The 14,406-nt window shown below is 44.1% G+C and overlaps 1 protein-coding gene across 1 annotated transcript in view; it reads left to right on the top strand.

The window, feature by feature from the left end:
- LOC112255187 (low-density lipoprotein receptor-related protein 1B) overlaps nucleotides 1–14,406 on the top strand; it is a 112,025-nt gene that overhangs the window by 31,876 nt on the left and 65,743 nt on the right. Inside the window, exons 27-39 of the mRNA XM_042324997.1 lie at nucleotides 3,843–4,032; nucleotides 4,572–4,776; nucleotides 5,286–5,478; nucleotides 6,296–6,421; nucleotides 6,674–6,802; nucleotides 7,064–7,183; nucleotides 7,463–7,576; nucleotides 7,928–8,077; nucleotides 8,257–8,382; nucleotides 9,719–9,838; nucleotides 10,860–10,988; nucleotides 12,830–12,952; nucleotides 13,303–13,443. Of these exons, the coding sequence (XP_042180931.1) occupies nucleotides 3,843–4,032; nucleotides 4,572–4,776; nucleotides 5,286–5,478; nucleotides 6,296–6,421; nucleotides 6,674–6,802; nucleotides 7,064–7,183; nucleotides 7,463–7,576; nucleotides 7,928–8,077; nucleotides 8,257–8,382; nucleotides 9,719–9,838; nucleotides 10,860–10,988; nucleotides 12,830–12,952; nucleotides 13,303–13,443 (1,866 nt within the window). The remainder of the gene's footprint in view (nucleotides 1–3,842; nucleotides 4,033–4,571; nucleotides 4,777–5,285; nucleotides 5,479–6,295; nucleotides 6,422–6,673; nucleotides 6,803–7,063; nucleotides 7,184–7,462; nucleotides 7,577–7,927; nucleotides 8,078–8,256; nucleotides 8,383–9,718; nucleotides 9,839–10,859; nucleotides 10,989–12,829; nucleotides 12,953–13,302; nucleotides 13,444–14,406) is intronic.

The following is a 14,406-nucleotide window of genomic DNA, read 5'->3' as shown; positions in this document are numbered from 1 at the left end:
TCGGGTCCTTTGATTGGGTGGATAACATGTCAGTTCAAGCTGCAAGACCTCTGATAGTTTGGAGGACGTCCTCCAGAAGATGTTATAATTACTGTGTAAGGCTATGGAAGGGGTTGAGAACCACGAGCCTCCTAGATTTTGTATTGAAGTCAATGTACCCAGAGGAGGACAAAAGCTAGCTGTCCTCCAGCTACACCATGGTGCTACCCTACAGAGTGCTGTTGAGGCTACTGTAGACCTTTTTAAATGGTTAAATGATTCTTTATCCCTTTACACTTGTGTGTATAGGGTAGTAGTTGTGGAATTGTTAGGTTACATTACTCGTTGGTTATTACTGCATTGTCGGAACTAGAAGCACAAGCATTTCGTTACACTCACATTAACATCTGCTAACCATGTGTATGTGACAAAAAATAATTGATTTGATTTGATGTTTTATAATTTTTTTATTTTATGAAATTTATGAAAGTAGGGTGGTCCTCCCCTTCTTCCTCTGAGGAGCCTCCACTGATAGACATATAGTGAATATCAATGTCAATAGATGGATATGACATTTCTTCTGTATGCCCATCTGATATAGTGTTTTAGGAGGGATCAGCTGAACACACACACACACACAGACACACACACACACACACACACACACACACACACTCACACACACACAGATGCCTCGGAGGTGTTGCAGTATAGTTCCCTAATGCACATAGACAGCAGATCCCCGTCACCCCATAGCCCCTGTAGCGTCTGTGTAGTAGGCTAGGCTCCATGCTGACTGGGCTCAAATATATCTGACTGACCAGGAACGGGGAAGGAAGATCCATCAAAATCACAGAGGGGGGTTGGTTGTTGGAGAGGAAAGGCAATAATGGTTGTCCTTATAGGAGGCCAGCTCATGGAGAAAGCACCAGCACTACTCCCATATAATGATTAACGAATATGATAATGAAGTATCTCCTAAAATAATATTTTTGTCAACCATATAGGCCTATCCCTTGTCCAAGCAAGTGTGTGATATTACCCTATTTGCAGAATTTATTCGTAATACATTTGGGCAGATGAAGAGAATAGGATGTTTTTCGCTTGTTTAAAGATTCCTCAGTGGTGTTGCCTGCTTGTACACTGGCTGTATTCTCAATTATTTGTATTACTTTTCCTTTTTTTACTGGTAGTGAATGTTGATTTGTATGTCCTAGTTTGTGCAATTGTCCTGTCTGAATGTGAAACAGTGAACAGTCTTCTATTGTTCATCTCTTAGCACAGTGGGACATCTTTACACCTGCCTAGGCTCGTTAGGTTCCATTCAAAAGAGTTTGGCATTGATTTATCTTTTTGGAAGAAACTCTACTGTTCGGTACAGGGAAATATTAAATATATTCACTTGGATATCCAGGTGTATCCCGATGAAGATTATCCACATATAGATCCAACCAGTGTTGATCGCTACCCAGTACAGCTGAACACTGCATTCATTCATGTCTAAATGCATTATGTGGAAACCTCCACAACACCACCACATGAGACAACCTGTGCCAGATATCTCTATATCTGTATCTCTCTATATATATATATATAAAAAGATAGTTGAGTAGGAAGTTTACATACACTTAAGTTGGTATCAGTAAAACACATTTTTCAACCACCCCACACATTTTTTGTTAACAAACTATAGTTTTGGCAAGTTGGTTAGGATATTTACTTTGTGCATGACACAAGTAATTTTTCCAATAATTGTTTACAGACAGATTATTTCACTTATAATTCACTGTATCACAATTCCAGTGGGTCAGAAGTTCACATACACTAAGTTGACTGTGCCTTTAAACAGCCTGGAAAATTCCAAAAAATTATGTCATGGTTTTAGAAGCTTCTGATAGGCTAATTGACATCATTTGAGTCAATTTGAGGTGTACCTGTGGATGTATTTCAAGGCCTACCTTCAAACTCAGTGCCACTTTGCTTGACATCATGGGAAAATCAAAAGAAATCAGCCAAGACCTCAGAAAAACAAGTGTAGACCTTAACAAATCTGGTTCATCCTTGGGAGCAATTTCCAAATGCCTGAAGGTACCACGTTCATCTGTATAAAAAAAATAGTACGCAAGTATAAGCACCATGGGACCACACAGCCGTCATATTGCTCAAGAAAGAGACGCATTCTGTCTCCTAGAGATGAACGTGCTTTGGTGCGAAAAGATCAAATCAATCCCAGAACAACAGCAAAGGACCTTGTGAAGATTCTGGAGGAAACAGGTACAAAAGTACCTATATGCACAGTAAAACGAGTCCTATATCGACATAACCTGAAAGGCCGCTGAGCAAGGAAGAAGCCACTGCTCCAAAACCACCATATAAAGCCAAACTACGGTTTGCAACTGCACATGGGGCAATGATCTTACTTTTTGGAGAAATGTTCTCTGGTCTGATGAAACAAAAATAGAACTGTTTAGCCATAATGACCATCGTTATGTTTGGAGGAAAAAGGGGGAGACTTGCAAGCTGAAGAACACCATCCCAACCGTGAAACAAGGGTGTGGCAGCATCATGTTGTGGGGGTGCTTTGCTGCAGGAGGGACTGGTGCACTTCACAAAATAGATGGCATCATGAGGTAAGAAAATTATGTGGATATATTGAAGCAACATCTCAAGACATCAGTCAGAAAGTTAAGGCATCGTCGCAAATGGGTCTTCCAAATGGACAATGACCCCAAGCATACTTCCAAAGTTGTGGCAAAATGGCTTAAGGACAACAAAGTCAAGGTATTGGAGTTGCCATCACAAAGCCCTTCCCTCAATCCTATAGAAAGGATTTGTGTTCAGAACTGAAAAAGCGTGTGCGAGCACCAGCTCTGTCAGGAGGAATGGCCCAAAATTCAACCAACTTATTGTGGGAAGCTTGTGGAAGGTTACCTGAAACGTTTGACCCAAGTTAAACAATTTAAAGGCAGTGCTACCAAATACTAATTGAGTATTTGTAAACGTCTGACCCACTGGAAATGTGATAAAAGAAATAAGAGCTTAAATAAATAATTCTCTCTACCAATATTCTGACATTTCACATTCTTAAAATAAAGTGGTGATCCTAACTGACCTAAGACAGGGAATTGTTTACAAGGATTCAATATCAGGAATTGTGAAAAACTGAGTTTAAATGTATTTGGCTAATGTGTATGCAAACTTCCAACTTCAACGGTATATATACATACTTATTTTCCACCATAATTTGCAAATACATTCATAAAAATCCTACAATGTAATTTTCTGGATTTTTTTCTTCTCATTTTGTCTGTCATAGTTGAAGTGTACTTATGATGAAAATTACAGGCCTCTCTCATCTTTTTAAGTGGGAGAACTTGCACAATTGGCTGACTAAATACTCCCCCCCCACTGTGTATATATATATATATATAATATTCTTACTTTACCATGAAAGAAAAGACAAATCCACTCTCTGCATTGGAAAGTATCACGTGTGTTTGTTGAGCTCTTAACCAAAAGTCAGATAATGTTATTCAGTGTATGTCAATGTTATATTCAGTGTTATAAACTGGGTGGTTTGAGCCCTGAATGATGATTTGCTGAAAGCTGTGATATATCAGACCGTACACCACAGGTATGACAAAAAAATACTTTGAACTGTTTTGATTTTGTTGGTAACCAGTTTATAATAGCAATAAGACACCTCAGTGTTTTGGTATTTGGCCAATATACCATGGCTAACCACGGCTTACTCTGTGTTGCGTCGTGCCTAAGAACAGCTCTTAGCCGTGATATATTGGCCATATACCACACACCCCCATGCCTTATTGCTTCATTATATCAGTGTTATTGTTCCTGTGTAGATGTGGGGTCAGTGGAGGGCCTAGCATACCATGGAGCCTGGGACTCACTTTATTGGACCAGCTCCACCACAGCCACTGTCAGCAGGCACAGCCTGAACCAGAGCCTCCCCGGGGCCTTCACCAGAGAGGCTGTGGTGACACTGGCAGAGGACGACCACCCACATAATCTGGCTCTGGAGGAGTGTCAGAAGTAGGTGTTAAAACTTCCTTGCTCCTATTGTCTTATACACACTTACATACCCTTATTGGCCTTCAGTAGATGCTCACTTGGGTATATGGGTTGTGTTATGTATTCAGTTAGCAAATCTATTGAAAACTTCTGCTATCAGGGGAATGAGTTTTATAACTGCTCTGGGGGAGTGTCAGAAGTGTTTTATCATCATTTGTTACTGATCATAATGTCTTACGGTTCTTTTATGTTTTCTTTGCCTCCCTTTTATACCCTGTTTTCTTTCACAAGAACACGAGGCAGTCTTAAAAATGTGTCAATTATTTTGCTTTAGAATGTGAGGATCGAAACACGTTTATATCTTTAGAAAATCGAGATAGAAAAAGCCTGTTTGCGTTTTCCTGGAAACATGTTGTTGTTTTTTTATTTTTATGGAAATGATCACGCAGTGCAGACTCTGATGCTTGATGGATGTTTGCAATATATTGAACGGAGGTGCATCCCACCCGTTTGCTTCGGTGAAAGTCTCACTGGTGTTTTTGTTTTCGCTGCTGACGCAGCCTGATGTTCTGGACGAACTGGAATGAACTGCGCCCCAGCATTATGAGGTCCACCCTGTCAGGAAACAACATCCAGAGTGTCATCACCACGGACATCCTCACACCTAATGGACTCACCATCGACCACACCGCCGAGAAACTCTTCTTCTCCGATGGCAGCCTGGGAAAGATTGAACGATGTGAATATGATGGCTCACACAGATATGTAAGGAGAAGAAACAAAATAGATATACTGTATACATATATACTGTATGTTGTTCGGAATAGAATGGTTAAGTCATATCTTGTACAACCTTAGAAAAAATGATGCTATAGAACCTTAAAATGTTCTTTGGCTGTCCCCATAGGAAAACCCCATGAAGAACCCTTTGTGGTTGCTTGTAAGAACCCTTTTGGTTCCAGGTAGAACCCTTTTGGGTTCCGTGAAGAACCATTTGTACAGAGGGTTCTACCTGGAACCAGAACGAGTTCTACCTGGAACCAAAAAGGGTTATCCTATGGGGACAGTTGAAGAACCCTTTTGGAAACCTTTTTTCTAAGAGTGTACCATCAGATTTGGAAATGATTCCAGCTCTCATACCTCTTCTCATGCTTGAGTATGTGACGTCCAAGGTTCCGTTGATGTATTTCAACCAAAATTATGACTAAACTAATGACTAAAACATGAGCATAAAACCAATTTGACACCATTTTCTTATTCCGTTCATTCTGTAGGTGATTGTGAAGTCAGGTCCAGGAACCTTCTTTGGCCTGGCTATCTATGGGAACTTCCTGTTCTGGTCTGATTGGGTACGGAGGGCGGTGGTACGCTCCAATAAGTACACAGGTGGCGACATCAAGGTCCTCAGAGCCGACATCCCCAACCAGCCAATGGGTATTGTTGCAGTTTCCAACAATACCAACAATTGTAAGTGAATCCTATACATTACATCAAAGCAAAACTCACTTGTCAACATGGGAGTCTTCTATACATCGCAGCCTGTGATGGTTTGCATGTGGTTTACAACCCTGTGTAGCTGAGTTTGACCATTTGGCATGAAAATTATTACATTATTGAATAAACAACTCCAAAAATCCCAACCTCCAGTGCCGCAGGCTACCACATGTTGCCTGGCCTGTGCTTCACCAGAACCCAAGCTTGGCACAGTGCTTCAGCTGAATCTGTACCATCTGAGCTCTCTCTCTCTCTCTCTCTCTCTCTCTCTCTCTCTCTCTCTCTCTCTCTCTCTCTCTCTCTCTCTCTCTCTCTCTCTCTCTCTCTCTCTCTCTCTCTCTCTCTCTCTCTCTCTCTCTCTCTCTCTCTCTCTCTCTCTCTCTCTCTCTCTCTCTCTCTCTCTCTCTCTCTCTCTCTCTCTCTCTCTCTCTCTCTCTCTCTCTCTCTCTCTCTCTCTCTCTCTCTCTCTCTCTCTCTGACTGACTGACTGACTGAAATGAGCAGACATGTGGGTACTAAGGGGGCAGCATGATGGCATGGTTCATAGCTTACCTCTCCATACCACTGTCCGAGCCAAACACAGTTCAAAGCGGGTCCCCAACAGAGAAGTCTACCTTCCTACCACAACACTGACCTTGAAAAGTTTTCAGTGCTCGAGTTCAAATATTTGGAAGCTGAAACTCTTTATGGGAGGCACTGCAAGTAGGAAGTAAAGCATGGCATCTGGAGGTTGATGTGTGTTTTCTGTAAGATGATGTACTACAGTACCCATAATGCTCTGTTTTCCCAGGTGAACTGTCCCCTTGCACAGTGCTGAACGGTGGATGTCATGACCTTTGTCTTCTGACCCCTCACGGCACAGTCAACTGTAGCTGCAGAGGAGAGAGACTACTACTGGAAGATAACAGATGTGTATGTAAGTCTAGTACCTTGTCATTTCCCCCCTCTAATTCATTGGGAAACAGCATCCGGCTCAAAGGACCATGTGAACGTCTTGCTAATAGACAATAGGCATCGGACAGTGCTACTGTCAGATGAAGCCATGTGAGGGGCAATGAAGAAGCATGTTTGTTGGAGTCTGTCTGGGATGGATATAGCAGAAAGCAGACCCATCTGTTTTGGATGAGGAATCAATCAGAAAAATATTGATTCTCTCTTCTTTTTGCAGCTGAGAACTCCTCCTGTAACATCCACATTGAGTTTGAGTGTGGGAACGGGGAGTGTATCGACTATCAGCTGACGTGTGACGGAATAGCACACTGCAAAGACAAGTCGGATGAGAAAATGCAATACTGCGGTAAGTAAACACCAAACATGTGTTACTGTACTAGTTCACCAGTGCTCAGATGAAAATCCCTACCAAGCCCCGCCGGGTTCTTGTCCAGTAGAATGAGTTCAGACTCGCTCACTTCCCGAAACCCACGAAGGAGAAGAGGAACGGTATTAAAGTGGATGTCATGTAATCCCTTTGGTCGAATCTCTTCCTAAAGTGTCTTTTTTTTGTAATCTCTTTCGTTTTTCTCCCTCTCCCTCTTTTACTCCTCTTCCTCTCTTGCAGATAACAGAACCTGTAGACGGGGCTTCAAGAGCTGCTATAACCAGCGCTGTGTGGCCAATAGGCGGGTTTGTGACGGGGTCAACGACTGTGGAGATAATTCCGACGAGGTTTATTGTAACCGTGAGTAATAAGAATCTGATGAATGTACATGCCCAGTCTGACAGACAACATAATCTGTACTACATTACTACTGTATAAACAAATGAATAGCTTTGGGGTGAACTCCTTGTCTCTCCTGTTAGATTTCATAGAGGAACATTTCTCCAAGCAGGGATAATATGGTCTATTCTTTCCAGTACCTCCTTCTAGTCCACCTGACGATGAACCAAAGAGATGGGATTTCAAATACAACATATTTCAACCCCCCCCTTTCTTTTCGGCTCTGTATTTTCTCTCCAGATTCCACATGCTCTCCCTCAGACTGGCGTTGTCTGAACGGGGTTTGTATCCCGGCCTCGGCCCGCTGCAATCAGCTCATCGACTGTCCCGACGCCTCAGATGAGAAGAACTGCAGTAAGATAAGCCTTTGTTAAAGCGCCGTGCCGTATCTTTGTTCAGGCGACCCACTATCTTTGTTCAGGCGAACCACTATCTTTGTTAAGGCGCTACACTGTATCTTTCTGCGGTGCGACAACATTACCTTTCCCACGTAGCAGGTCTGTAGGCTAGCCTGGTCATGTGTGTCATTAATGTTAGAGAAAAGAGAATAAGGAAGATCCGCTCCCTGGAATTTCAAGTGATTTTTTTGTAGTTGTTATTAATATCAGGGCACTACACCATTATAGATAAGACGATGTATAGCCGGGAATATCAATCGCTAACCTTAGGCTTTGGATATGCCGGTCGAATGCCCACTTCCTTTAGGCAACACGGGCTGCTTGGGTTACTACATGCTGGGGGTGAAGGAGACAGTGTTCGTCAGCTGCAACTCTACCTCCCTCTGTGTCCACCCCTCCTGGATGTGTGATGGAGCCAACGACTGTGGGGATTATGCAGATGAAACCAACTGCCAGAGTATGTTTTTATCCTTCCTTTTTCCTCTTCTGTTCCGCCAGTTCTATCGGCTACTGTCGATGTGGCCGTGTACCAGACAGACACCAGGCCTAGTGGGATGCATTTTAAGATATTTTGAAAATGAGTCGGCCTCGTAGTTTATTGTTCTGAATGTACCTTGGCTTCTGGTTTCTCCCCAGCTCCTTCCCTCAGAAAGAGATGTGAGGAGGGCCATTTTGCTTGCCCCAGTGGAAACTGCATCCACACTGTCTGGCTGTGTGACGGAGTGAAAGACTGTGAAGACGGAGCAGATGAATTCCAGTGTGGTGTGATAGACATATTTCTATAACATTTATTCACATGACATTTATTTTCGCAAGCACATTGCGCTGATTTGTATCCACTGACACTGATGAGAGAGAGAGAGTCTCAATCGCTCAAAGGACTCTGTTCAAAGGAGCGATTGGATCATTATGTTGTAGGGTCCAAATATAATGGAGAATTTCTAAGTTGAACAATTTCCCATTTTTCTCCTGTAACCCTTGATGTGTCTGGTCAATACATTCGGTCAATACGGCCAGATAAGAAGATAAGATAACCCTGTGTTGGGGGTTCGTTCATGTGGGTCATTAAAGGAAGCAGTGAAGGGGTGTTTCCCGCTGAGCCCAATGTTTCCATCCCTGATTTGACCCCTATGTCGAATTCTCCCAAAATCACTGTTCAAAGCCCCTCCTGAGGAATACTGACAGAAGGAGATGTTTCACTCCTGCGGTTGGTTCCTCAGGGCAGAGCAGTAGACGATGCTGTCGTCACGCAAACAGAATAGCAATAGCAAATATCCTATTTATATTTGTTGTGGATTTGCTCATCGCCTGTGTATTTGAACGAGTCCCAGCCAGTAGCGGTTGGATGCACACACAGTGTTGTTGGCGCCCGCTGTTTGTGTGGCTAGTTCACACTGACCTTGTCCATACAGCCACACAGTCATTGCTAATGGTTGCTCTCTGAATGCCCAGGGAGCAAAGGAAGCAGCTCCGCAGTGTCATCATAAAATTGATGTGGAATGCAAACAAATAAACAGACAATTCTTTCTCTCTCTTTCTTTGTCTCTCCCTCTCTCATCTCCCTTCTCTCTATCTCTCCCTCTTTCTCTCTCTCTCTCTCTCTCTCTCTCTCTCTCTCTCTCTCTCTCTCTCTCTCTCTCTCTCTCTCTGCTTGCTAAGGCTGAATTATTTTTTACCTCACTTGGCACTCCTTTGTACATGGTTTGACTGTAAGACAAGCATTGCTTTGAAAGTGCTTACGACTGAGAGAAGGGTTTTGCCATGTTGGTGTATCTAATTTCACAGGTGACATTGATAAAGTGATATAATTTTCCAGCCGCATTAGAATAATTTGCTTCAAAATTGGTTACCTATGCGATATTATTTCCTTCACCTCTTCTGCACAAAGACCTACCTTCTTTCTTGTATGTGCCTTGACTGCAATGTCATATTACTCTATAACAGTTGAAACCTGGGCCCATTTGGACTTTGCACACATACACTACCGTACTAAATCACACATTTATCACTGCTCTCGGCATGGTTAATTGTGAAGACGTTTACATGCTTCCTGTCCCAATGAAATACCATATAATATGTTATATTGCATTCTGTCTAGACTTGTCCTGCCTGTGGAACCAGTTTGCCTGCTCTAAGAACAAGTGCATCGCCAAGCAGTGGCTTTGTGACGGAGAGGACGACTGTGGCAATGGATTGGACGAGAGCGCAGAGATCTGTGGTAAGAAAACACGCCTGAATTGATTTACATTATGTTGACTCAAATGTGTGTAGAAAATGTAGAGAACGGCCATAAATCAGCATCAAAGGGACAGGGAAAAGGGGCCTCCCGAGTCGCGCTGCGGTCTAAGGCACTGCATTGCAGTGTTTGAGACGTCACTACAGATCCGGGTTCGATCCCGGGCTGTGTTGCTGCCGGCCGCGCCCGGGAGACCCATGAGGCGGCGCACAATTGGCCCAGCGGCGTCCGGGCTAGGGGGAGGTTTGGCTGGCTGGGATGTCCTTGTCCCATCATGCACTAGCGACTCCTTGTGGCAGCCTGGCGCCAGCTGTACGGTGTTTCCTCCGACACAATGTTGCAGCTGGCTTCTGGGTTAAGTGGGTAGTGTGTCAAGACGCAGTGCAGCTTGGCGAGGTCATGTTTCGGAGGACACATGGCTCTCGACCTTCATCTCTCTCCAGAGTCCGTATGGGAGTTGCAACGATGGGACAAGACTGTAACTACCAATTATATTGCAAAAAAGGGGTAAAAAGTACCCAAAAAAAGGGGACAGGGAGAGATTAATTTGACATTTTATGAGATAAATTCTCGTTGGATATCACAAAATTGGGGAGAAAAAGGCATAAAAAGTACAACAACAAAAAAAGAGACAGGGAAAGATTAATTTAAGATATTTTACATTTTATGAGATACATCCTTGGTGGAGATATATGGATGAGCAATTTGCTACAAACAGCGATATGGATTTCCTGTTTTTCAGTCATATTTGCACAGACCTCAGAAAGTATTGTAAACATCTATATTTCTATTACTGTAATTGTGCAGATTTTGTAGCCTGACTGTCAGTCTGTTTCTGCTGTCTTTGCCAAATCCTTGTCACTCATTATCATACCAAACATGTTTGGCGTGACAATTCCTCAAGGAGTTGGTAAGCGAGCTAAAACAGACTGCCACTCAGGCTAAAGATTCTTCAGTTCGGTAAAATAATATTTTGACCACGACTCCTATTGTACATATCCAGGTATGGCTACCTGTGGCCCAGGGTTGTTTAGTTGCCCAGAGTCGTACGCCTGCGTCCCCAAACACTGGCTTTGTGATGGGGAGAGGGACTGTCCAGATGGGAGTGATGAGCTCTCTGCTGCTGGCTGTGGTAATAATATTGTTCTGAAGTTCTCCAACAGAAATCACAGTCATAGTGTAGTCACTCCCTTTTCTAAAGCACATATTATAATGATAATAATAATGATATGTGTCTAACAGTCTAGTCCAAGTCCCTTTTGTAAAGCAGAAATGTCTCAATACATGTTTGTCATAGTGCATTGTCCTCTGAAGGCCTCTGGACAGAAAGCACACAGTCATAGTGTAGTCACTCAGTCCCTTTTTTAAAGCACAAATATCTCAATATGTGTCTGACAGTGTATTCCGAGACCCTTTTTCTGAAGCTCAAATGTCTCGATACATGTTTGTCATAGTGCATTGTCCTCTGAAGGCCTCCGAACCCGAAAGCGCACAGTCATATTTTAGTCACTCAGAATCCCCTTTGTAAAGCACAAATGTCTCAATATGTGTCTGTCATAAGGTATTGTCCTCTGAAGGCCTCCAGACAGAAACCAAACAGAAAACAATCATAGCAGTCAGACTCAGTCCCATTTATAAAGCAAAAATGTCTCATTACATTTGTCATTGTGTGTTCAGAATCCCCATTGTAAAGCAGAAATGACTCGATACGTTTCTGTTATAAGAAAAATATATAAAAATAATCGGCCCTCCATCCCCTGCAGTACTGTAAAACAATATTTCCCACTGACACATACACTACATTGCCAAAAGTATGTGGACACCTGCTCGTTGAACATCTCATTCCAGAATTATGGGCATTAATATGGAGTTGGTCCCCCATTTGCTGCTCTAACAGCTCTCCACTCTTCTGGGAAGGCTTTCCACTAGATGTTGGAACATTGCTGAAGGGACTTGCTTCCATTCAGCCACAAGAGCATTACTGAGGTCGGGCACTGATGTTGGGTGATTAGGCCTGGCTCGCAGTCAGCGTTCCAATTCATCCCAAAGGTGTTCGATGGGGTTGAGGTCAGGGCTCTCTGCAGTCCAGTCAATTTCTTCCACATCGATCTCAACAAACCATTTCTGTATGGACCTCGCTTTGTGCACGGGGGCATTGTCATGCTGAAACAGGAAAGGGCCTTCCCCAAATCGTTCTCCTGGCATCTGCCAAACCCAGATTCGTCCGTTGGACTGCCAGATGGTGATTCATCACTCCAGAGAACTCGTTTCCACTGCTCCAGAGGCCAATGGCGGCGAGTTTTACACCACTCCAGCCGTTGCTTGGCATTGGGCATGGGGATCTTAGGCTTATGTGCGGCTGCTCGACCATGAAAACCCATTTCATGAAGCTCCCGACTAACAGTTATTGTGGTGATGTTGCTTCCAGAGGCAGTTTGGAACTCGGTAGTGAGTGTTGCAACTGAGGACAGACACTTTTTACGCGCTATAAGCTTCAGCACTCGATGGTTCCGTTCTGTGAGCTTGTGCGGGCTACCATTTTGCGGCTGAGCCGTTGTTGCTCCTTGACGTTTCCACTTCACAATGACAGCACTTACAGTTGACCGGGGGCAGCTCTAGCAAGGCAGAAATCTGACAAACTTACTTGTTGGAAAGATGGCATCCTATGACGGTGCCAGATTGAAAGTCACTGTGCTCTTCAGTAAGGCCATTCTGCTGCGAATGTTTCCCTATTGAGATTGCATGGCTGTGTGCTCGATTTTATACGCCTGTCAGCAACGGGTGTGGATGAAGTAGCCAAATCCACTAATTTGAAGGGGTGTCCACCTACTTTTGTGTATATAGTATACCCTGTTAATAATGTCCACATTCCTATACAAGTTCAGATCCTTTTTGAGAGGGGTGTATGGTGTGAAAATATCTCAGGTATTTCATTAACAAATTGGCCCTCCCTCCGCATATTTCTTATCACAGCCCCCAACAACACGTGCATGGAGAGAATGTTCCAGTGTCGTAATCAGGTCTGCATCCCACAGCGGTTCGCTTGTGACCGTGATGATGACTGTGGAGACGGCTCCGATGAGACCCCGGAGTGTAGTAAGAACTTCTCTCTCTCTCTCTCTCTCTCTTTCTCCTCTCTCTCTCTCTCTCTCTCTCTCTCTCTCTCTCTCTCTCTCTCTCTCTCTCTCTCTCTCTCTCTCTCTCTCTCTCTCTCTCTCTCTCTCTCTCTCTCTCTCTCTCTCTCTCTCTCTCTCTCTCTCTCTCTCTCTCTCTCTCTCTCTCTCTCTCTCTCTCCTCTCTCTCTCTCTCTCTCTCTTTCTCCTCTCTCTCTCTCTCTCTCTCTCCTCTCTCTCTCTCTCTCTCTCTCTCTCTCTCTCTCTCTATCTTCCTCTTGTATTTCCTCTTGTTGTGTTCTGACTGCACATCCCGCCTCCTGTGTCCTACAGAGTATGGGTCCTGCAGTCTGGGGGAGTTCCGCTGCACAGATGGTCGCTGTTTACCCAGAGTCCAGTGGGAGTGTGACGGCCATCCCGATTGTCTCGACCAATCAGACGAGCTGCCACACAACCCCAAGTGTTCCGCTGCAGGCAAGCCTTTCATCTGATACAACACACGTGTGTGTGTTTATGTGTGTGTGTGAGAGAGAGAACAGAAGAGGTACAGACCACCCCAGTCTCACCATGTCCCGGCTGGTTTGAGCCTATTACGAACACGTTATGCTCATAGCCCTGCTGGGAACAGGGCTGATACAAATTGAGTTGATAGCAGGGCCGTGCTCGGACATTTCAGGGGGCAGGTGCTCAAAATGATTGTGATTTATCTTCAATGCTCTTTATAATATAATATCTATGATCTTCTGACTCATGATATATGGGCTGGCTGGCTACCTTCAAGTAGACATTGGAGACGTGGATGGCAGATGGGCCGAAGCATCCGCCTCTGGTTCCTAAGTGCCCAAAGGATGCATGTTTAAATCCACCAATAGGTTATTTTTAATATTTTTGTTTTACACCTATCCCAAACCTTAACACTTACCTTAACCATTCGGGGTTAATGCCTAACCTTAAGAATTCGGAGTTGGTGCCGAAACGTAACCTTGGAACGATACAGAGAAGTAGTCAAACACTTCGAAATGTGTTCTTTGAGAGAAACATGGATGAACGTCTTGGCTACCTCGGTTGCTGCTGCCATGACACTCGTTTGCGACTCCCGACTGAAGAAGGGATGGAGTTGGGTCGTAGATGGAGCCGCTCCTTTCTGTCTTTCTGCCTCTCTCTGCTGCATGCCGGCTATCAGCCAACCAGGCCGAATATTGACGATGATGTAAATCAAGTGTTATCAAGTGTGAATCAAAAGTTATGCTGTTGTATCAGTACTGTTGCTTGCGCCTCCCGAGTGGTGCAGTGGTCTAAGGCGTCACTACAGACCCAGGTTCGATCCCGGCCTGTGTCACATCTGGCCGTGACCGGGAGACGCATGAGGCAGCGCACAATTGGCCCAGCGTCGTCCAGGTTAGGGGAGGGTTTGGCCTGCCGGGATGTCCTTGTCCC

The sequence above is a fragment of the Oncorhynchus tshawytscha genome, linkage group LG07 (assembly GCF_018296145.1).
Source record: "Oncorhynchus tshawytscha isolate Ot180627B linkage group LG07, Otsh_v2.0, whole genome shotgun sequence".
Classification (NCBI taxonomy): Eukaryota; Metazoa; Chordata; class Actinopteri; order Salmoniformes; family Salmonidae; genus Oncorhynchus; species Oncorhynchus tshawytscha.
This window is presented reverse-complemented; position numbering and strand designations above follow the sequence as displayed.